Genomic DNA, 24493 nt, shown 5'->3' with positions numbered 1-24493 from the left:
AGTCCTAGGCTCTGTGGTTTAACCCACAGCGCCACCCGCGTCCCTGAGCAGCATGGTACCTTATGTTAATGGGGGGGGGGGAGTCAAGTGACAAAAAGGCTGGAGTAGGACTTGTGGCACCTGATACCAACATATCTCAGTTGGTAGAGAATAAGACTCTTAATCTCAGGGTTGTGAGTTCGAGCCCCACACTGGGCAAAAGATTCCTGCATTTGTAGCCCATGAAGAGGCCCTATGTAGAGAATAGAAGTCCTTTGATATGTATATTACTTCTTCCCCATTGAGGGGGGGGGAGCAAAAGAAGTCACAAAAGCAGATTGTCTTCAGACAGGGATTGATATAGAGCATTTTGGTCTTGGATAATATAGCAAAGGACTTTAATAAAATCAGAACAATATATTAGATAAAATCAATACCTTTATTGAGAGTTGCAAGAGGAAAATACAGAAAACATACATTTTCTCTTTGCAAGGAACCTGTAAGATTTTGCAAGGATCTCCATAGACTAAAATATCAACAATACTACATTTCTAAGTCATGCCAGGAAATGGTAGGTTATAAAAGACAGAACCCAAACTATAATAGTGTAGCTTTCTACTCCAACTTAACAGAGTTGCAATAAGTGGGGCAAATCATTCTTATTATTTCTTGTCTCAGACTGAAATAGTGATGTTTCAGTGTAAGGCAAGACACATTCAACTTACAATTTCTTCCATGACATTAAAACTATAATTTTTACACTTCCTCCTCTTCCTAGCCTTTTGTATAAAAGTATGTGCACTTCTACAAGATAGAAAAATAAAAGTTTATAATACTAATTCATACTTCCAAAGCTTTAAAATATACTTATCCTGTAACGCTTGTAGACCCATCATACTATATTAAGACTGCACACTTACCAGGGAGTATGCCCCATTTAACTAAGTGAGACTTCTGATCTGAGCAGACATATAGGAGTGCACTGTATGTGACATTTTAATTTCAGCGGGGCTACCTCTGTTTAGAACCACCATTGGGTCATGCAGACTTTACACAGCTAAACCGTCCTTTGCAATACTGAAGATTTATTGAACAACATTCAGGTAAACATTCGTCCAGCATTCCAGTTCCGTGCCATTAGTAATTTAGGAGCAGTAATACTTAACACTTCTATAGCGCGCTTAGCATGCGTTATCTAGCTGCATTTTGAACAACAACCTTGTAAGCCACTATATTGCTTCAAGCTACTTAATGCATTGCAAAAGAGATGGTGCAAACTAGGGTCTTCCAGATTCACAGCTGAGTCTCTTGCCACTATGCTGCACCTACTATTAGTAAAAGATGTTTACACCAGTGTGGTGGCATATGAGTCATGTGCTGCAAAACAGCAGTTGTGTGGGATGAAAACAATAATACACCATTGTTAACCTTAAATTGCCTGCATGACTATACTCTTAAGATCACATAACATCCACAGTGCCATGATAACTACACCGTTATTAAAGTTACAGGAGAACTGTGCTTCTTTGCATCTAGCGCTCACTGTGCATATTCCTGCAGGGAAACCATCGCTATCAAAGAGGACACTATCTTGCCTATATCATAAACACCACTGCAAAGATTAAACTGGTTGGGAACAGGTGCTGTGAGGCAGTGCAAAGTGATTGCCTCCAACTTTGGGTGCTATGGCCTTGTTTTTAACACCTGGAAAAACTGTGAGATGGGAAAGGGAAGGGGGAGAGGACACATATTTTTGGTCCTCCTTTCTTCCTCCCTGTCCCATCTCAATGATTTACAGAGAAGAGGGGAAGCAGACAAAGGAATAAAGAAAAGGCTTTCCTCCTTCCTTCTATCCTGAAGTTCCCAAATCCTTCGACAACCTTTGTGTGCTCCCTTCATCCCAGTAGTTGAGATGAGGGCTTGGCCTCAGATATAAAATGTCTTCAGCAGCCCTGTGTGGACATGAGTGGAGCAAAGTATTCTACACAATCTGCAGGATCAGGCAGATACCTAAGCAGCCAAATAACTGTGAATCAAAATAAAGCAGATTTATACTGAACAGATTTAGTCAAAAGCCCTTTGTGCATTTTCCAGAAAGGCAGGCAGATAGTTCCACATAATTTTCTTTAGTGGAATAAGCTGTAAGATGCAGAAAGTTCTGAAGCCAACCATATAAATTTATATAGTTGGCTTCAGAACTTCCTGCATTATAAATGGCATATTGCAAAACAGTATTTCATAAATCCTACTGTGCCTATTGTGCTACCCTCCTTGCTGCAGTTTTCAGCCAAATATATTGCTTATTTTCAAAGTCTGCGTATTTCCAGCATTGCTAAACTCAGATTATGTAGTACTAGAATCAACTTGTCCTGTGTGCTAGTGTGAGTTTTCCAGCTTGATGGATAGCATAACATAATTACTGCATAAAAGCAAGCAGCACCAGGGAAGCCTTGCTTTGTCCTCTGGTTTCAGACTGAAATCGTGTAAATATATCTCTGTGCTAGGGCACATTTCTAAGAGAACTTCTCACACTTTCCGCTAAGTGCTTTGCCATGAAACCACAGGTGTTCAGGAAAGCTGTCTAGTAAAAAAACACACCATAGAGCCGTGTAGGATCACTCCATGTCAACACCACATGGCATATTCTGCTGAGCAGAGAAGTGGGGACTAGTGTGGCCTAAAGACCTAGGGGCATGTAGACTACTCAAAAACAGTCCCACGCAAACACATCCCAAGGGAGCAGAGCCATGGATATTTCAGTGCACATTGCCTACTGCTCCTTTGGGTGCACAAGGAAGATCCTGCTCTCATATAGCTCAAGTATAAGGAATATAGTAGGCAGAGGAAACAGAACCAAGAGCAGTCATGTAACTGCAAGTTGCTCAACTGGTGGAGAGTATATTGGGTATGTCTACTATACATCTGAAGCCATTGGGGTAAGTGATGCTACATGCTGATCATTTCTTAGGTACCTATTATAATTTTCAAAGCAGCCACTCTAATCACTAATTAGAGAACTAGGGAAATTCCAATTTAACAGCATGATCCTCTGCATGTTTACCCCAAAGCAAGCTCCCTCAAGTTTGGTGGGACTTGACTTGCTAGGATTTCAGCCTAAGCTTAAATTCTTTGGAGAAAATCTTTCTGCCAAGAAGACACTTAGCGATACTCAGGAGGAGTAACTAGTCTAGGAAACCGTATCAACCTTAAATGATTTATTAGCTAATATACCGTAGCAGATCCAAGAACATAAGCAAGCAAAATGTATGATCAATTTCTCCATGAGATGCCATTTTAACCTTCTAAGACAAGTCAACACAACACCAGCCATTCTATTGTACTGCAAGCTTACCACATAAATCCTGATTTTAACACTTAGGTATTCTTCCATTGAATGACAGTTCAATGCAAATCCCCAAATGCATACAAATATAAGTGATTATACTGAAGAGTTAAACAATTCCTGGCTTATTTTTCAGCAGAGGATGTCTCTCATTGTTTGCCGGGAAGAGGACAGCCTTGACATTGTTGAAATAAACACTCAGTCCTTCGTTACTGGCCTCGTCTCCAGTTTTTCTTTCAATAGGCTTGTATTCTTTATATCTCCTGGAAGGAATTTTCAAAATTAATTTACTGAAAAGTATTCCCTTCATGGTGCATTGCTATGCCAGTGCTGTGGCTGGGATGAGAACAAACAAAACTTTATTCTCCTGTGCAAAATGTTGCTGCCCAGGTCAGTATTTTGAAAAATTCTATGGCATGTGGAAGAGCTTCTTGCCAGGGAAAAAACTGGTCAATGTGTGTGTATAAAACAATCTATTTAATGCTTAGAAAGACTTGTGGTGTGCTTCTCACGCAACAACAAACTACTCTGCAAATACTTTCCATAGGCTAAACCATGAAGGAGAAAAATTATATTTGGTGTTGTTCTGTAACCCCCTTTTTTTAAGTGATCCAATGTGATGCAGTGGATAGAGCATCAGATTAGGACAAGGGGTGGAGGAGGGATTCATTTTGGTAATGCACACTTCTCAAAACAATCCATGAACCAAAGGCACACAATTTTGTGGGGGCACAAACCAGACGTCCGCATGCAGGGGTCCCCGTCCCACCCTGCATGCTGCCAGGAGTCTCTGGGCCCTGGAGACTGGCCTGGCCTCACCACCAGATCCCAAGCCCCCTTGCTGAATGGCCTTCCAGCCAGTGTCATATAATAATAATAATAATAATAATAATAATAATAATTTATTATTTATACCCCGCCCATCTGGAATATTAAAATACTGTGATACATCAAACATTAAAAGCTTCCCTAAACAGGGCTGCCTTCAGATGTCTTCTAAAAGTGTCAGAGGGATTCACCCATCAAGGGCCACGTTGGCCAACCGGGCTCCCCCTAGCATAGGTGGGCAGGTGGAATTGTGCGGCTCCAGTAGCAAGGGCTGGGCCATGAAGCAGGCTCTGTGAACCCTCCGTGCTCTGCCCCCACCCAGCATGCCCACCTGGCAGCATTGCTGGCACGGCAGGTTCTGTTCACCCTCTGCACTGTGCACACATACACACACACACCCCAGGTGCCAACAAATACCACAATGCCACCAGAAAGTGGACCTCAGCTTCCAAGGTCAAGAAGAGAGTGTTGCCCACACCACAATGTATCCCTAATATATGGTACCTTTATGCATTTTAAATGCAAGTTGCCAGGGGATCCAATATTGGCTTTACAGCAGGATATAATTTATACATAGATAAGACAAAATGAAATCAGTACTCTTGCAGGAATCTCCTTCCAAGGTAACACTGGTTTCTCCTCAGATCATATAACAGGTCAATCTGTATTGTCAATGTTCCTTGTGAACATTAAAAATGGTGAGCGTTGGAGATCGTAAAATAAACAGACACTGTTTTTAAGGTCTGGGCCAAGCAACTTACTTGTAAAGGAAAAAAGTCGCGACGGCAACAAACACCACCAAGAAACCGCAAGCAAGCAGAACTCCTTCTGCTGTCCTTGAAAATGACCCTGCAGCTTGAATGACAAAGTTAAAGGCCATAATGTTAGTTCACACTCCTTAACTTGGAGTTATAGCAGCCTTCGCTAACCTAGTGCCATGCAGATGTTTTGGGCTACAACTACCATCAGCCTAGCCAGCATGATGGTGCCGGCAGGGGCTGAGGGGATTTGTAGTTCAAAACATCTGGAAGGCACCACCTTGACAAAGACTGTCTTACAGCATAAAATATCTCGGCAGTCTACATGTGCCTAATGCTACCACTGACACTGGACATCATTGCAGCTGATGGGAACTGCTGTAGACACAGCACACATTCTTTGTTGGAATGGAGAAATGGTGCCTGTCTTATTCCAGAGCTGCCCAAATAATTTTGTGCTCCCCTTCAAGTCACAGTACAGTGGTACCTCAGGTTACATACGCTTCAGGTTACATATGCTTCAGGTTACATACTCCGCTAACCCAGAAATAGTACCTTGGGTTAAGAACTTTGCTTCAGGATGAGAACAGAAATCACACAGCGGCAGTGGGAGGAACCCAGAAATAGTACTTCAGGTTAAGAACTTTGCTTCAGGTTGAGAACAAAAATCGTGCTCCGCCGGCGCGGCAGCAGCAGGAGGCCCCATTAGCTAAAGTGGTGCTTCAGGTTAAGAACAGTTTCAGGTTAAGTACGGACCTCCGGAACGAATTAAGTACTTAACCTGAGGTACCACTGTACCTTAGTTCAGCCAAGTCGTAGGGAGCAGGTGGTGCTGTGGTCTAATCCACTGAGCCTCTTGGATTTGCCGATCAGAAAGTCGGCAATTTGAATCTGCGCAACGGGGTGAGCTCCGGTTGCTCTGTCCCAGCTCCTGCTAACCTAGCAGTTCAAAAGCATACCAACGCAAGTAGATAAATAGGTACCACTGCATCAGGAACGTAAACAGCATTTCCGTGTGCTCTGGCACTCATCACGGTGTCCCGTGGCGCCAGAAGCAGTTTCGTCATGCTGGCCACATGACTTGGAAAGCTGTCTGCAGACAAACACCAGCTCCCTCAGCCTGAAGTGAGATGAGCGCCACACCCCATAGTTGCCTTTGACTGGACTTAACTGTCCAGGGCTCCTTTACCTTTACCCAGCCAAGTTATTTTGACCACTGAGGCTGAAAATCCCACAAGCACCTCTCTCTCCTTGGTTATATAGTTATAATAATAATACATTAAATAACAAAGCATTTCCTGATCTTTCAGGGCATCCACAATTAGTTGCCTGAGGCAGCCACCTGACTAACGTTAGAGCCGGCCCTGCATGTGACACCAATCCTGCACTCTTGTCAATGCAACTGCACAGTCCTGACCTTGCCACTGCCTGCCTCCATCCTGTCCTGACAACCAGCAGCTATGGGACAACTCCACCACACTTCATGAGCCACAAGGTGCTGACCGCAAATGAATGCAGATGTTCAGCCAGGACTCACCTCCATTGATGGATATCAAAGTGCTTGTGAGAGCCAGGCTCGCTGCATCACCCAGTGTAATGTTCACACAATAGGTTCCGGATTCGTTAAAGGTCCGTCTTATGGTCAGCAGGCACTCATCTATGTCAACAGGGTCACATGCCTCACTCTGTAACACCTGGCAGGTGGGGTCAGCAATTATTGTGCAGGCATCTGTAGGAAGACTAGGGCGCGGAAAGAAAGAAAGATGGATGAAATTATGGACTTTTCATCAGTTTTCATTTCGCAGAAGTCAACACGTTTATCACACTTCTGTTCTGCCTTTCTGTGAAAGTTATGTTCAGATGGATTTATCTTAAAATATATCTTTAAAACCAACACAACACAATAAAAAGCAGTAAAGTACAAAAATCGGGACCAAATGAAAGCATTATTCGCCAAAGGCTAACAGAAAACAACAATTCACAAACCTTGGTGAACCAGCCTTTTTATAAATCCTGATGCAAGGTTTTTATGTGAGCAGGGACACTGTTAGCTGCTTTAAGAACTTGGAGCATGGGCTCCTGAAACAAATCTTTATAAAATTTGCACATGCTAATTTATCCCTATATATGCCTCTGGGAGACTAAGATGGTGAGTGGGTCTCACCAACACTGCCCTATAAACACAGAGGGAAAGAGGCCAGAGATCTGGTGACTATCACAAAAGACCCGGAACATCTGCTCCGTGGACCATCCTCAGCAATACCACTTTATCAGCAAGAAGCTCAGTGAGCTAAGATGAGCGCTGCTGCAACGGAACAACTTAAATGTCTGTAGCACTCCATGGTCTAAGTTTTACAAGAAGCAGAGTTATCAGAATTAACGAAAGCACTTACCTCCCTTGACAGGTTACCACAAAATCAACCATGGAGTTCTCAACCTGAGTAGTTGCCACCTGGACACTTGTCATTTGGATAATATTGACCCCAAGGATCCCCTCTGGCCGAAGAAACAAATTGGCAAAATGTCAGAATTGCTGAGACAAGAACTTTGACAGCAAAAATAAAAAAATAAAAAATCCCATTTGGAAATGTAGAGAATGAATTGTTTTAGAATGATCTTAATTGGATCCGAAGGCTGCTTGCAAATAGAGCTCACCTACATTTTGTCATAGCGGATACACAATTCAAAAGAGTATGGAAATGCATTGCAACTTATTTCGTTTTGACCATTGTATTAGATTCCTGCTGTTCTTGAAATTAACATTTTTAAGGCACCTCAGTACTCCAGACACTTTGGGATGGTCCGCACCAGAGTTCACTGTGTGTTTGCAACTGTTTGTGTTCCCATTTTATTTGCGTAGTCCACATGGTACTACCCTCACAACACCAGTCTAGATGTTTTCCCCTTGTGAATTCAGGCTTACCATAGAAGGATAATCCAATAAACTGTGGGAAATGGGGCTGCAAAGTGCTCCACTTGGGATCACAGACTATTTGCTCCAGTGTTTTGGAGTGGGCAGATCTTATCATCAGTTTCTGCCGCTCCCCTTCGCACACCCACTGGTTCTTCCGTGCATTAATTTCTTCCCCAGCTATGCTTGTAACTATTTTCAGAGTACTCCTGAACTATATTTCCCCACCTGCAACCCCTTTGATTTGCAGAAAACCAGAAATCTGCACAGGCAAACCACATTAGAATTTTCTACGCTAGATATTGCAAAGTAAGTTATTCTGAAAAGTGGGTGCTGAGCATTTACAACTGCTTTAATATATATTTCCTGGCTGATCTCTTCTACAGGATTTTCATAGCCATCTGTTTGGAATGGTAGCTTAAGCTTGCAGCCTTAAGCACTCCTAAATTAGATGTAAGTCCTGTTGAAACCAATGGGCTGTCAACAATATCATTGGAAGAAGGACTTCCTAGCCTGAGAAAACTACACCACCAGAGAGGTGATGAGGAACAGCTGCATCAACGTCACAAAATGAAATAATAGCATTGCAGAGATGTTGGAGCAGCGGGTGTGTATAGGGGACACCCAAGAAAGGTGGAGAGACTTCACAGACCATCTCCTAACCAAGAAAAAACATTTACAGGTGAGTATGTTAAACCACAGAGCCTAGGACTTGCCGGTCAGCAGTTCGAATCCCCGTAACAGGGTGAGCTCCCGTTGCTCGGTCCCAGCTCCTGCCAACCTAGCAGTTCGAAAGCACGTCAAAGTGTAAGTAGATAAATAGGTACCACTCTGGCGGGAAGGTAAACAGTGTTTCCGTGTGCTGCTCTGGTTCGCCAGAAGCGGCTTAGTCATGCTGGCCACATGACCCAGAAGCTGTATGCTGGCTCCCTCGGCCAATAAAGCGAGATGACTGCTGCAACCCTAGAGTCGATCACGACTGGACCTAATGGTCAGGGGTCCCTTTACCTTTACCTTTTATGTTTGGTAAAGGTCGAAAAACATTACTTCATTGAATTGGATTCAAAGATTCCCCCCTGTGAATGGGATTTGTTGTTGGGCAGAAGGAATCTCTTCCTCAGGCCCTCCTGTTGGAAGAGGCCTCCTTCAGTTCACAGAGGGGGATTTTTGGATCCAACCCACAATGTCTGCTGCATGCAACCTGATCATAGCTGTCAACATTTCCCCCTTTTTAAGGGAAATTCTCTTACTCCAAATAGGATTCCTCGCAAGCAAAGGGGAAAGTTGACAGCTATGAACTTGACCTGCAAAAATAAGAGAGTTGATCTTGTCAACAGTGGAGACTGGTCCGTTAGGACAAATGGGGCACTGCCCCACCAACCTCAGTCTGCCTTCAGCCAGACCTCGCCTCCCTGGCTGTCCTGGCTGACACCTTCCTCCTCCTTAGTCTTAGTGTTGCTCTTGTATAACTCAGCAGGGAGGAGGATGGGGATAAAAGCAGAATGGGTTGGTTCTGCCTGTCCTTGGCTCTGGCTCCATCTACAGTTGGCCTCCTGGCCTTCTGCACCGCCAGTTGCCACTAGTTGCCAGCTATTGATATTCTTTATTGGTACTCTTCCGAAATTTGTCTCTTGAGCAAAACGAAACAGCAGCCAGCCAGCAAGAGCAGCTTCAGAAAAGCCACTTTAATGACATGCACAAGTTCAAACGAATTCCCTTTATTACCTATCAAACCACATTATTTCCTTACGGTTGTAGATGCATACCTGCAATGAAGAGAGATGCTTTATAAGGTCCAGATCGAGCAATATGGCATCCTTCGACAGGAGACTGTCCTGTTGGCACCTCTGTTAAACTATTGAAGCTGGGAGTTACATTCGAAGGCAGCGGGGTAGTTACTGAAACAAGGGAAAGGGAAATGAGTTAATGTATTTGCACTTTTAGCAAAAGATTTTGAGCATAACAAGCAGAATTTATCTGGAACGCCTCCAAGTCTTGCACTCTTGCTTAGCTCCCATAAATTCCAATCGGACATGTTATGGCCAGATATCAACTGGATTTGTGTATTTCACACAATTAAGCAAAAGCAAGTAAAACACTTATTACACCTGTTTTTTTTAGCCTTGGGGGTTGGATGACCGACAGAGTTTTTTTATATATACCATTTACTGTACAGAAAGAGTTTGCCTTATCTAGAAGGTTTGTATGTATAACATAATCTCTATGGTGATGCTGATTTAATTATGCATTTATTATTGTATTTAAGGTGTACATCGCTTGATGTTGTGTAACCCACCTTGTAACCTTAGGTGATGGGCAGAATATACTTTCCCCCCCCCTAATATTTTATTAAGGATTTTCTTGTTTTACAGAAGTAAGTGTAATGCCTCGTATTTTTCAGAATATACATTTTAATAAATAACTAAATATTTGTCCTCTTGGCCTTCGCTTTTCTGAATCCATTCTTTTACATATCTTATTACACCTTCTATTTATAATTTCTCCCCCAATATCTCTCTTGGTCGAGCTTGCCATACTTAAAAAAATCCTGAAAGTCTTACTTCTTCACATGTTTCCCCAGCTTTATTTCTTGCTGGTCCCTAGTTTTGCGTACACCCTCTCTTCCTCTTCTTTCTTCACTTGCATCTAGACCCTGTAAACTTACAAGTCTGTAAACTTACAAGCAGAGAGCCAGTGTGTTTGGAGTGTTGGTCTAGGACCAGGGAGACCCAGGTTCAAATCCCTACTAAGCCACAGAGATCACTGGCTGATCTTGGGACATTTACTCTCACTCTCAGACTAATCTAGCTCAAGGGTTTCTTGTGTGGATAAAAAGCACCATGTGCACTGCCTTGAGCTCCTGGGAGGAAAAGTAGAAATTAATGCAGCAAAAGCAATACCATCATTATTATTTTATTTTATTTTATTTTACTTTACTTTACTTTACTTTACTTTATTTTTGTAGCTCTGGTGCTGCATAATGTAGAGAGAGTGAAAGAAGCCACTTTAAGACTATTGGTCTTAATACTATATATTAAAAGCATTTGTCCTAGGACATTGAAATGCCAATGGCCTACTTCAACTATTCCCTTCCAGCACTCCTGTAAGAAAGGGGAACACCGTAAGTATGCCACAATTCTTTGTTAACCAATATGCTCATTATTATCATGAAAAATTGTCTGGTCAACTATTCCATATAATGAACCCTTTTGATTTATTTCAACTTAGCCTGGAGCCACGGCCTCTTACCTGGTGGAAGAGGTGTTGGTGGAAGAGGTGTTGGTGGAAGAGGTGTTGGTGGTCCACAAGGGGCAGGTATAAGAGCGTGGACAGACAAGTCAAGGCTGAAATTTCCCAGAAGTTTATATGTGTGCATCTGAACAGAACTGTTGGAAACAAATAAGCCGCTGCCATCTCCAAAATTCCAGCGGTAGGAAATAGCAGAGCGGTTCAGGTAGTGGCTAGGATCGTGAATCTGGACATCAAATGTAATAGGGATATCCTTGATGAAAATGTAGTCTGAGGCGTTGCGATCATTCTTCTGAGTCATGTTCACATAGAAAGGGATTTTATCTGCATAGAAAATGAAGTCAAGCAAAAGGATGAGATTGTAGCTGGACTCAAGATAGGTAATCCCTGGGAACTGAAAAACCATAGAGGTAACAAAATTCGACGAAGATCTCATATTTAGGAGAGGTCGTCGCACAAACCAGTGTTTGTTGTGGTATACAAAGTTTACATGCACACAATACAGTTAAAACACTCTTGTACTATGTTATTTAAACCGTTCAGGTTTGCTAAGTTATTATTTATTTAACCTACCCACTTACCTGTTACGACATAAACAACATTTGCTGTGGCTACTGGTTGAAATGATCGATAATTTCGCCTATAAACTGATAATTCCATAATTTGATTGCCAAGTGTGATATTTGTTGTGTTGATGGACACCATAGCTGAAGAACCTCCCGTCGTTTGATAATACTGGCCTGTGAAAAGGGGGAAATATGAAAAAAAGGATTATCACTGTGGAACTGGTCAGGCTTGCAATTTTTTTCCTTTTGAACATAGGCACCCATTTCACTCGAGTAGGTAAACACACTTATCCTTTCCCACATGTTAGTAAATAAATCAATAAAACTTTCTGAAAACAGTTCTAAAAAGGGATTGCATTTGTTCCAATCATTATTACGCAGAGGTCAGGGAAATGTATGTGGTGGTTTTGCCATTTTACCTCCACAGCTCTTTGGAATGAGATAGGGGAGAGATGGAGATTAAACCAAGGTCACTCATTTAAGTTCATGACGGAGGGAGCATGACTTTGGCACAGGTTCCCTCCATCCAACATCAACGTTCTATCCACTTGCACTTAAAAGCCCAAGACAGTCTCACAGTGACTGTACAAACCTGAATAAACCAATACTGGCACTGACTACCAAGAGGTGCAAAATGGATGCTCCACCACTGAATTAGGATCCCTCCCCATTGTTTTCTGTTGCACAATCACTACTCATATCATGGAAGGCATAAGAGGACATACCAAGGGGAGCTAGAAAATAACTTTATTATCTCTCACCAACAAGATCGAAACAGACAAGAAACAACTCTATTCTTATTCTTATTATTTAATAGACAGATCACCTTACAAAATATAAACACCTTCCCAAGGCAGCATATACAATATGAAGGACAAGTTTTAAAACTAAACATCTAAAGTTAAAAGAAAATAAAACAGAAACAGCATTTCAAGTCAGCAATCCTAACTTAAATATGAAACTCTTACGGCCATTAAAAACGCACAGTATCAAAACACTTCCTAATTACAAACACATATCATAATTGTATATATCCTGCTTTCCCAGAGTTGTTTAAATGCCTGCCATATTGAGCCGTTCTCCTATAAACCGTAAATCCACTCAGGAGAGACTGCATTTGAAAAAAGGTGTCTGACTTCCGAAATTCAGAAAAGTCAACAAAACAGCTTCTGTAGTCTCACAGCAGCTCTGAACTGACTGTCCTCTCACATGAGGACCACATTATCTCATATAGGTCTTTCTTTATATGTAAAGAAGTTTATAAAGCATCTCAAGTGTCTTCTTTTTAAAGCTAAATAATTATTGTTATGATTTTATTAGTAGCAACAAGTACTAATATTAGAAGTAACAAATACTCTTAGTAACAACAAGTACTACTAATTATTAGTAATAATACGGTAAGCTAAAGGTGCATTTTTAGGACTGACCGAGAGTGTGAAACACATAGATGAAGTTTCTCCTCCTCCAGTCTTTGTGGCGAGGGAAAGGTCTGCCATCTGGAAACACATTGTGACTACTGTTATGAGAGCAATTCTGCCCGTCACAATCGTCAATCCACTGAGTCCAGTTGTAAACATACAGGTCGGGAAGATTTGCATAATCAGAAGAACCTTGAAGCAAAGGAAAGGAAAAATGAAATGAAGGCAACCTTTTCAGCCAAGTCAGTAAAGACTCAGGTGGAATCTAGACACATATAAAAACCGCTTTGAAAATGCTTTTTTTAAAAAGTGTTTTTAAAAATACATTGAATTTTCCATAAGGCTCACCACTGCCACCTAGTGTCACATTGTATATTGCACTCAAAACACACACAAAACGTTTTATCTGCTGCTGTGTAGCTGAACACAGCAGGCTTTATTTCTGAGTAAGCATGCATAGGACAGCACTGCACTTGTCTATGGACTAAAACAGCGACCTGGCATTTATATGAACTTGGATTTGTGGCTTGCAATGCCACAAAACTCCCATCAAACTTTTGTAAAGTAAATACAGTACTTCAAGGAAGCATCATAATTATAACCAAGGAAATCTCCTCTGTTATGAGCGGTGCGTCCCACAAGTCACTCCCAGCAAACATATCATGTCAGCTATCCCACGTATCATGTAAGAAATTGAAAAAGGTGGAGAAGTAAAGAACTTTCCTGGTACATCAGGAATATGTCTGCCTATCACCAGGGTCTCCCATCCCACTGGAGTCAAAGTACAATGTCCGTAAATCTCAATGAGCCCCATCAGGACCACCACCAAGCCACAGAGGCTCTGTCACTTTGCTTTTTTTGTACAGAATAGAATTTTTGAAAGTGTACAGATACAAGACGCAGGGCAAAGCCTGAGAACCATTCACACTCCTAGCATACGCAGGTACTTTCATTACTTGCCGTTGATGCAGTGTTGATCGTATATTATATTGCTGTCATTATCTTCTCTTTGACATCTGGGAAACTTGAGGATCACATTAAAAGACACATTGGATCCCACCAGAGCTGGACTGTCACTGGTCAGACTGGCCACAACCCTTCCCCCTGAGGAAGTCAAGATGCATTTGTTTATCGCTTCCGGTTATATCTCGCGTTTCATATAGGATTTCAAAGTAGCATGCAATGTTTTCTCCCCGCATCCCCACTCCATTTTATCCTCATAGGCAACCCTGTACATTATGCAGGATATTTCCAAAACATTTCTTATTCATTGCTGATCTTCAAAACTACACTGTAACATGGAACAGACTCCCCCCCCCTTTTCAGAATGTTATTTAATTGCATTAATTTATATTCAAATAAAGCAGCATAATATCACAGGTTTAGAATTCAGTTGCACTGCAGTTTGTTTTGTTATGTTAATTGCCAGCCTCCACTTATCTGTTATCTGCATGTAGGTGTCTTGCATTTATTGCGTCTTTTGCAATAATCAATTTTGCAGGTGTTAGTCTGAAACTATTGAGCAATATGATTTCAATATGCTCAGATAACTATTTTCCTAATAGCATTATTTAAAGACCTAAGGAACACTTACATCTCGTTATTCTCTTAATACCTCCAATGTCTCTGAATGGATTCAAAATGTTTGAATAATAGAACATGACCACCACATATAGATGCAGTCCGCTAATAATAACCGCAAACACAACATGTATATGTGTATGTATTGTTTTTATATTTTGCATGGCATCAAATTGTTGGGTTTTCTTAATATTGATGTGGTCGATGGTGCTACTCAGCGGTGTGTTTGTAATTATAACCTGCATGGGAGCACATCTGTGAGCTCTTGACAATTCAGCACACCTGTGGTATCTTAACAATTTAGCTAATTAGCAGGGGAAGTTTACCTGCTGCACTGAATGCAGCGATGTGATAGGGTAATTGATTATTTGAAAACTGTATGTAAGTTGATCAAGTGGTGTAGTGTCTACTTTTATTGGAATACTGTTATGGAATGCTGTTGAGAAGGGGTGTTTTGCAGTTGTTTGATTATTGAAAAATAAAGTAAGCAAATATATTGCGGGCAAGTTTTTATTCCATCACCCCATGTCGCTGTGCAAACTCAGTTGGCGAAGAAGGTCCAACACAAATACCAACAGTATAACAACTTATACTTTTATTTCAAATGAGAGTGGTAGAGTCTGCTCAGTCTCTCCCACAAAATTCAGTCTGATTCACTAATTGTCAGAGGTCTTTTTCATTTGTGCTCCCCTGTTCTAAAGTTGCTCCCTGGACAGATCTGTCAGCTCTCAAGTCTGGCTCCTTTCAGAAATCAAGGTTGTAGCTTCATAAGGTGCTGAGAGTTGTTAGGAGATCCCAATTTCCCTCACAAAGCTACAATTCTCAGAGTTCCCTGTGAAGAGGACTAGATTGTTAACCCACTGGGAATTCTAAAAGATATTCAGAAAATTAAAGAAAGCAATTGCGTATGGCACCAAAAATGGAAGGGGAAACACCACTATTAAGCTAAGAGACTAGATAATTCAGAAATGACAATAAATAATATTTTCACAAATACAAACAGGTTTTAAATCTGAAAAGTTATGAGGCGGCTTCCTATATTCCTAAGTGTTGGCATAAAAATAAGAGCCATTTTAAATGTTAAATGCAGAACAAAAATACCGTTCTGACCTTGTTCCTATTTGCAATGTTTCATCAACATTATTACATACTGACCCTGCATCTCCTCCCATTGAGCCAACTGATCTTTCATGTTTTACCTTTCCAGCAGTCTTTCCATCTGGGATCTCCTTCTTCCCAATATGGGTAAAGCTTGTCATTCCAGTTGTTGTGATCGGAGGACCAGCTGCTTATCCCCCTATGGAACTTGCCGTGAGAAGGTGCCCTTCCTCGACTCATCACATCTCGAAATTCTAGAAAGAAGGGTTAACAAGGGAGAAAGCGTTAGCACAGTCCCTTTGGCTTATTTGACATACACTGAACTGCCAAGGCAAACCCCATAACAAAACATTGCGAAGAAAGCACATGTCTAAGCTATAACTCTCTGAGGTTTTTCCTTTGCCTGTGGTATGTTCAAAGGCTAAAAAGGACTTCTGTAAATGCAGAGGGGAATGAATGAACATTCTATAATGCTCATCTTTGCTTTCTCAAGAACACTCTACAAATGTTTTTTTGGGGTTGTAAATGAGTAACAGTTGCATGCAAACCAATTGCAGCTGGATGTTTGAAGGAACATTACAAAATTATATTTAGAAGTTTAAAGAATGCATGTTTGACATGTGTCCATGTTTACATAACTGCGAAATCATAGGAAGTGAAATCATAGGAAGCACAACAGCAGCTCACATTCATAGAATTGTAGAGTTGGAAGGGACGCTGAAGATCATTTAGTCCAACCCCCTGCAATACAGGAATATGCAGCTGTCCCATACGGGGATTGAACCCGCAACCTTGGTACTATCAGCACCATGATTGAACAAACTGAGCCATCAGGTTCTCATACCATGACACAAACTCTCCTTGTCACCTTTGCTTGCAATGTATTGTTTACATGCGCTACAATCACAAAGTGGTGAGTTTGCAGGGGTGCTAGTGCATACCCTCTGGTTTGGTTTCATTTTACATTTTCATAAGCCCCTCTGAGTAGTGCACAAGAAGGATGGAACAGACATTTCTGTGCAAAAATAAAATAAAAAAATCTTGCTTCATGTGAGCAGGGCTGGTAAAGAGTTGAGAAATCCTTTTCACATCCCTGCCACAGGTCTTTAAGGAATGACTTACCTGTCATGTTACTGGAGATGGCTTAATTAATCAACAGCCTGCCTTAATTGTGCATTGCAGTGGAACAAGAACACACTTGTTAAAAGTAGAATCTGAGCCAGGAGCCAGGACATTTCTAAGGCTACACCTTGTGGAAGATCATAATTGCGCATCATATGATGGGATTGCTGCATGTTCCTGCCTTCCGCTCAACTGCTTTGCATTTTCATTCAGGTTTCAAAAAGTTCCCATTATTGTAAAAGCTTTTGGTAGATGTTTTTAACTTCCAGAGCTTCTGATACAATGTGGTGCTAAACTCAAAATGTGGGAAGTTCTTACGACCTAGTGATTCTTTGGTTCTTCTAAATGGGGAATGGGGCACCTCTAGCATATGAGCCAATCTTGGCCCACCAATCTGGTCTGCAAGGACATTTCCCCTTGCCTACCCGTCAATCATCCGGTGTCACTAGGTGACATCACCTAATGGTCAAGGGGTAGAGTTGGTGCTGCTTTGCCAGTTCCTTCTGTTCGGGGAATGTGCTGATGGAGGAGCCCCCTGCAGAAAGGAGAACTGAAGTCTAAACTCATCAGCTGATGTGTGGGGAGTTGTGGACGGAACAGCTTCATCAGTTCCTTTCCTGTGAGGAATGCAAAGGTGAAACAAATTCCCTACCAAATTGATTGATTGTGATAGGTTGGTGGGACCCCTGGCTGCCAAGGTTGGCCCATGGGGTGTGGGGGGAGATAAATATCTGTCCCACCAGTCCAAAAAAATTTCCCCTGTGATAAAGGTTTAAACAAACATGAGCCCCTGAAATCAATGATGGTGACACACATCACTGATTTATTTGTGGAGACTTCACAAAATGTTTCTGCTTCATGTTGGTCCTTAAGGATTATATACTATGATGTCCTATTCAGAGTAGACTTATTGAAATTAATGAACCTGTGTTAGTCATGTCTATTACTTTCAGTGTGTCAACTCTGAGTAGGGCTAGTATTATTAAATACTTCCCTAAGGGCAGTCCAAAAGCAAGCCTTTTTTTGGGGGGGGTGCAGAATTTTGCGCTTACATTTTCCTCACTGAGTTTCCACATATGACTTACCAAATCATTAGCTCAAGGCTGTCTGAACTCCACTTCACCACCACTTCATTACCCACTCCCCCCTCCACTTGAAAAATGCATAAGAGTCAAATAATAGGATTTTTTACTTTACTGGTATAAAAATATCGCTTATTATAAATGAAATTCTTAATCACATCATCTGGCCTAGTGGATGAATGCCGTAGAAAAATTCCTTTAAAGATTGTGCTCATTTCTAGCGAACTTCAAGACACTTCGTACAGTGATCACATTTGTGTCAGCCTCAACAACAAGGAAAGAATGCCTATGACAGTTTTTCCCTCTTGTTATGAAAGAGCAAGCATAAATTGCTACCAGATGAAGAGAGACTTTGTTCATCAAAACAGCCAACATTACGGTGAATAGTTCAGAAAGGGTTGCAAGTTCTGACTCTATGCAATGCATAACTCCAAATTATTTTCACCTGAAGCAATTGCCATTCTACTTGGTTTTGTATTCACAATCACTAATGTGGATTAGAATCACTTCCCCAACTGGAATGGTCGGGAATTTATTTATTCATTTACAATCATATTTTTACTTAGCTAGCCTGGCTTTGACATCTCATTGGCAGCAATGTGCCAACTCACACCTGGCTCATGATTTACAGAGGTGTGGTGCTCCCCTACACCTTACAAGACCCCCAGCCCTGGACTAAGAACCCCATGCATGCATCCTGTGTGGCAGCCCCTAGTGAAATCCATAACTGGAGAACAGTCATAGCGGCCATGTTGGGCCATGAAAAGAAAGTAGGTCAAGCTCTAGTAGGCCAACCTTAAAATAGCATTTTAAAAAGTGGTATGCAAGGTTCAAGTTCTTTAGAATGCTACATCAGTCTAGATGGCTGTATATATCAGTGTTTGGGAGAGAGAGAGAGAGAGAGAGAGAGAGAGAGAGAGAGAGAGATGTGGCTAAGGGTCTTAAGATGGAGAGTGGGAGGTAGCAGACACCCCAACTGTGTCAAGTGATCTTGAGCTTGCAACTCATAAGCCCAGCCCTTTGTGCTCTTTCCTGGAAGAAAGTCTGATTGATCTCATGATCGTCAAATTAAACAATCCTAGAACTGAGGCTGGGCTGAGAACTGTTCTCGCCCTCCTGGACTCGCCTCTCTGCTCCAAGCATATGGGCTGCCTTTTGAGAGAAAACAGCAAACTTAAGAGCTCTTTGTGCTCCCTCGACACAGCCCTGGTTCAGAGAGATAGGAATCATTTGATGTTCAGGGTTTCAGAGGACACAGGAGGAGCATACAGATTTTGCAGAAGGTCTGAGCACGTTCCTCCTGCACATCTGATGGTCAAACTAGGCATGGCATTCAGCGTGCACAACCCATATGCACATTCACAATCCCCTCCTGGTCACCTTGGGGAAAGGGCTGTAGCTCAGTTGGAGAGCATCTGCTTTGACTGCAGAAGGCCCCAGACTTAATCCCCAGCATCTTCAGGTAGGGCTGGGATAGGACCCAGTCTGAAACCCAAGAGAGCTGCTGGCAGTCAATGTAAACAACACTAAACTAGATGAGCCAATGGTCTGAACCAGTATCTGGAAGCTTCATATGTGGCTATGTAGTGGGGTGTGTTTTTTATCAATAGCAACCACAGGAGAGATCAACCCAGACTGGGACCATGGTGTGGACAGAGGGAGGATTGAACTCTGTCCTGGTCATGGTCCCAAGTTGAGATTCCCCCTTCCCCATGGCTGCTGTATGCCCCAGAAGAGAGCTGAATCGGTGTTACTGGCATCAATAAGACCTGCAGGGCACAGAGCACCCAGCTCGTGTCGATTTCCCAATATGCTCACATTGCACACTTAATAATACCCTAGGTTTTGAGAACAGAAAAGCAGCTTTATACTGAGTCAGACCACAGGCTCCTCTACCTCCGTACTGTCTACAGTGACTGGGTTTCAGACAGGGGATTCTCTCAGCCCTGCCTTGAGATCCCTGGGATCAAACCTGGGACCTGCATGCAGAGCAGATCCTCTACCACTGAGCCCTTCTCCATATCCTGAGCTCCCCATGTGCAGAAAGAGGGAAATGATGTTTGCTCTTGCACCATGCAAAGCTGTATCTTGTTCCTATAGGCCCTGCGTTCCACACGTCTGGTTTCATATTAAAACACTAAAGTGCAGATAAATCCCCAGTCTCTCTTATCAGGGCCAGACAAGTGAATCAACCCTGAACATGAGAGGTGGAGTCGACAGAGAAGGAAATTTGAAGTCATATCGTCCCTGCGCTCCTATATTAACTATGGCTGTATTTTGTGTGCAGAGCTTGCTCAAATCTTTCTTCCACTCATCCATATCCCCAAGGGGCAAGTGACATGTTAGGGACTAAGGTGTGCAACAATGCCCCAACAATTGTTTTAAAGCAGAAGTGGCAGGAGAGGGGGCTGCTCTGCTTTCTCCCCTCTTCCAATTTCACAGATACAAAATTCCCCCCCCCCAAGGGATCCTCTCTACTCCAAGTTCAAAGTGTGTGCTTGCACCCTCACACATGGGGGGGGGGGGGAGAGAAACTGGAGCGGAAAAAGCAGTGCAACCCCTCTGCTATTTTAACATCCTCCTCTTTTCTTTCTTTCTTTTTTTCATTTTCAGAAGAATGCTGCTGGGGCATGACTTTATATAAGTGGTATCCCATTTGGCAACCTTATCATATGCTGCTTAGAAATGATGGCATTAAGCAGCATGCCTGGATAGCTCAGCTGGCTAAAGCATGGTGCTGATAATGCCAAGGTTGTGGGATCTTTCCCCACATGGGACAGCTGCATATTCCTGCATTGTAGGGGGTTGGGATAGATGATCCCCAGGGTCCTTCCAATTCTACAATTTTATGATTCTGTAAATGGCTGAACTACATCAAGAATAAAACAAGTGGTTACATGCATGAGTATGTAGTATGCAATCAGTCCCTAAGGGACATCACTGAGTGAGGGGTCCACTGGAGCCCTGCTGCAAAGAGGAGGAGGAGTCAAGAGAAGCGTTGTCTCTCTCAATCTCTGTTGCTACAGGAGGCAGAGAGAGTTGGTATGCAGTGTATAGCTCTGCAACCAACCAAAATGCCATCACTTATCCAGTCCAGCAACGTTTGATGAAGTCTGGAGAGCACAGTTTCAGAAATAAAATCGTGCTCATGCCACATGCAGACTTCACACTCCATGTTAATTAATTCAGAAGGGTTAATTCCCCTCCTGTATTCCAAATTCAAAAGTATGAATCAGAACCCCTGCCCCCTGTAAGAAAGCATTGGAAAGGAAGCGGAAATTCTCATTACCCAGAGTAATTGATTAAAAGTTAATAGAGGTTAAAAACAACAAAAACAACAATTATTTTTTTAATTTATACCTCGCCCATCTGGCTGGGTTTCCCCAGCCACTCTAATCTGGACTAAGTGATCTTGAATATGGAATGCAATCGTTCAGTCCTATACTTACCCTCTCAGAAGTAACCACACTGAGCTCATCGATACCCCCAAGTAGGTGGGTATAGCTCAGGTCTAGTGATGGTGAAAGCATCACCATCTTTTCTAAAACTCCATCTCTGCAAATGGGTGATGCCCCCATTCGCCCTGACCCTTGATCTTGTGCTGCTAGCATCTTGATCTGGATGCTTCAACTTACCTCCGGGCTTCACTTGTTATTCCTACAGATCAACCTGTTCTTAAAGATGTAAGAACAGGGCTATTGGGAGTAATATTTTTGCTGTACTAGGGAGCATAGAGAAGGGGAGCAAGGCACTCACGTCTGGTGGCCGCAGCAGATTGAACTCCTTCAGCCGCAAGCAGGTATCCAAGGAGGAAGAAGAGGCAGGCCCCCTTCATAACTGGAAATGCACAGCTGGACTCACAAGCACAGAACTTGCATGGATTAGCCTGCTGTTTCTCCAAACCTCTTCAGAACAGAACTGGGAATAAAGTTTGCCTGCTGCCCTCCTCCCTTCTGATTAAATTAAAGCCCCAGGGCTCATCATGTGATGGCATTAAGGAGAGATGCATGATTTTGTGTCTTTGGCTTTCCTTTCCCTCCCTCCAGCTCATGTGCTTATGACTCATGCCTCTCACTTTCTACATCCACTGGGATTCTTAACAGCTTTGCTTAGATGCAATGGCCTTTTGCCTCTCAGGCATTTCTGGAGCAATCTTGCACCTTTCACAGAGGGTGTAGCTGTTTATCTTACACCAAGTTGTTAATTCCTACAGATGTTCAGGGCTGACCAGCTCCTGTGTTCTTTGGAGACCATTTCTGCTCTCCGGATAGTGGTTAAAGGATCAGGAGTATATTTGGAAAAGTTTTTTTTATATAATGGAATAGTGCTACCTAGCAGCAAGAATTACTGGAGCTACGTAATATACTTCAGGAATGTCCAAGGCATTATAGACCACCAAGAGGTCTAATGTCAAAATATAGTATTTCTCATTTTCTCGAACAAATTTATTTTCCTTCCATGTGACAAGGTGTACAGCTCCTTACATAATATGAGAGGAGCCCTTAGGGAACGCAGAAGAAGAAGAAGAAGAAGAAGAAGAAGAAGAAGAAGAAGAAGAAGAAGAAGAGGAGGAGGAGTAGTTTGGATTTGATATCCCGCTTTATCACTCCCCTTCAGGAGTCTCAAAGTGGCTAACATTCTCCTTTCCCTTCCTCTCCCACAACAAACACTCTGTGAGGTGAGTGGGGCTGAGAGACTTCAAAGAAGTATGACTAGCCCAAGGTCACCCAGCAGCTGCATGTGGAGAAGTGGGGAAGCAAACCCGGTTCACCAGATTACGAGACTACCACTCTTAACCACTACACCACAGAGGATACTTAGGTGCCACACTGCCTTTGTTTAATACCAGAGAGCCACCATGAAGATGGCAAAAGAAACCCGCCACTGGGGTCACATATTATCACATGTGGTGGGAATGCCCTATTGTGGATTCATTCTTGGGTAAAGCCTTTGAGGTGATATTATGGAGCAAAATATTATTGTTTAATGGACTCCAAACTGACTGTATCAGCCATGTTCCAGAAGCTGAATGGAAGTCCAAGAAAGGGGTCTTGTCGTCTGGGCAGCCCAATGTGGGGCTCGAACCCACAACCCTGAGATTAAGAGTCTCATGCTCTGCTGACTGAGCTATCCCACTTCAATGATCTTTATCGCTTCAGTACTGTGGCTTGTGAGCCCAGGACAGCTGTTGTGTTGAATTACGTAATGTGTGAGAGTTGTTAGAAATGATAAAAAAAGATGCTTTAAGCATTTGAGGAAAAACTTTTATATTGACCAAGTTCTAAATCAAAGCATTAAATTGTAGGCCAGAGCCACTTTGCCTTATCCATGTTTGTCTGCAAGCAAGACCCCGTTGTGTGTCAGTAAAAGTTGTGACACAGTGTCGTCGCTTTGATCACAGTGATGCAGAATTCAGGGGTGGCAAACTTGTCTACCTTCTATGCAGCTTTTAAAGGTGCAGGAAAGTCTTCACAAGCTAATCAGGATTATTTGGATGTGGAAATAGGGTTGGAGCTATTTTTGAAAAGGTAGTGCGGTATCATACACTCTGTATGGCTGGTAAATCTGGATGCATATTAAGGAGTGGCATCTCACTGTGACCAACTCCTACACGTAGTTGACTCCACATGAAGAAACCTTTATTCAAGATTTAAAATGGCCTCCATACGACTGCTAGGGGTTCAGTCCAGCCCCACCAAATGTTATGACTGGAAAACACACCAGCCTGTTCTTATAGGCAGGTAGAGGCTACAGCTCCTCTTCTCTCAGAGACCTGTAAGCAAACTTCATATCAACATAGTACAGTGGTACCTCGGGTTAAGTACTTAATTCGTTCCGGAGGTCTGTTCTTAACCTGAAACTGTTCTTAACCTGAAGCACCACTTTAGCTAATGGGGCCTCCTGCTGCCGCTGAGCCGCCGGAGCACGATTTCTGTTCTCATCCTGAAGCAAAGTTCTTAACCCGAGGTAATATTTCTGGGTTAGCGGAGTCTGTAACCTGAAGCGTATGTAACCCGATGTACCACTGTACTCAGAAGCAGCTCAGACAACAAAAATGTCCATGCATAACTGATCGTTTGTCTGATTACACACAGAGATTTATATCTATATACTTTGAAGACTTGTCATGTGATAAATTCCAGAGTAGTGACTGTGTTAGATTGTTGCCACAAAAGTCTGCATGTTGTCATATGATATAGCTCAAGCAACTTTGTGAACTGGAAAGTGTTCGTAGGTTTATGTAACTTCCCCTTAGCTCCTTGTCCCTCACCCTTTCTGCCATTCCTACCTGTGTTTTGTGTTAAGCAAAATGAAAAATTTAATAGAAGCATTAATGATGAGAACAAATTAATGGCAAAGACCCAAAGAACAATAAAACGAATTTCACAGGAAATCTAATCAAAGCACAGCGTCCCACACGCCTCATGGCAAGTCGCTTTCAAAAGTGACAGACATTTCAAAAGCAGTTTGGGCTGTGACGTGGAGATCGACTGCTCCAAAGAAAAAAGTTTGTTAAAAACAAAACAAAACACTGGGTTGTAGCGCAAGCCCTTCCAA

General features: G+C 42.4%; 1 protein-coding gene across 2 annotated transcripts; it reads right to left on the bottom strand.

Moving 5' to 3' along the window:
- Positions 1-399: 399 nt before the first annotated feature.
- GPNMB (glycoprotein nmb) lies at positions 400-21893 on the bottom strand. Of its 2 annotated transcripts, none has more exons than XM_080974811.1 (11): positions 21692-21893; positions 15833-15985; positions 14013-14156; positions 13062-13244; positions 11650-11808; positions 11087-11392; positions 9586-9720; positions 7302-7404; positions 6446-6648; positions 4912-5005; positions 400-3585 (listed from the first exon to the last, which is right to left on the bottom strand). In XM_080974811.1, the coding sequence occupies exons 1-11, from the start codon at positions 21768-21770 to the stop codon at positions 3432-3434; spliced, it is 1713 nt and encodes a 570-aa protein (XP_080830937.1). In that variant the 5' UTR covers positions 21771-21893; the 3' UTR covers positions 400-3431. The 2 variants fall into 2 exon arrangements, with proteins under 2 accessions (XP_080830937.1, XP_080830936.1); XM_080974810.1 differs by having other exon boundaries at positions 9586-9717; positions 11069-11392; positions 21692-21891.
- Between the last annotated feature and the right edge of the window lie 2600 nt (positions 21894-24493).

This window comes from Podarcis pityusensis (genome assembly GCF_964106645.2).
Source record: "Podarcis pityusensis genome assembly, chromosome: 12".
NCBI lineage: Eukaryota > Metazoa > Chordata > Lepidosauria > Squamata > Lacertidae > Podarcis > Podarcis pityusensis.
This window is presented reverse-complemented; position numbering and strand designations above follow the sequence as displayed.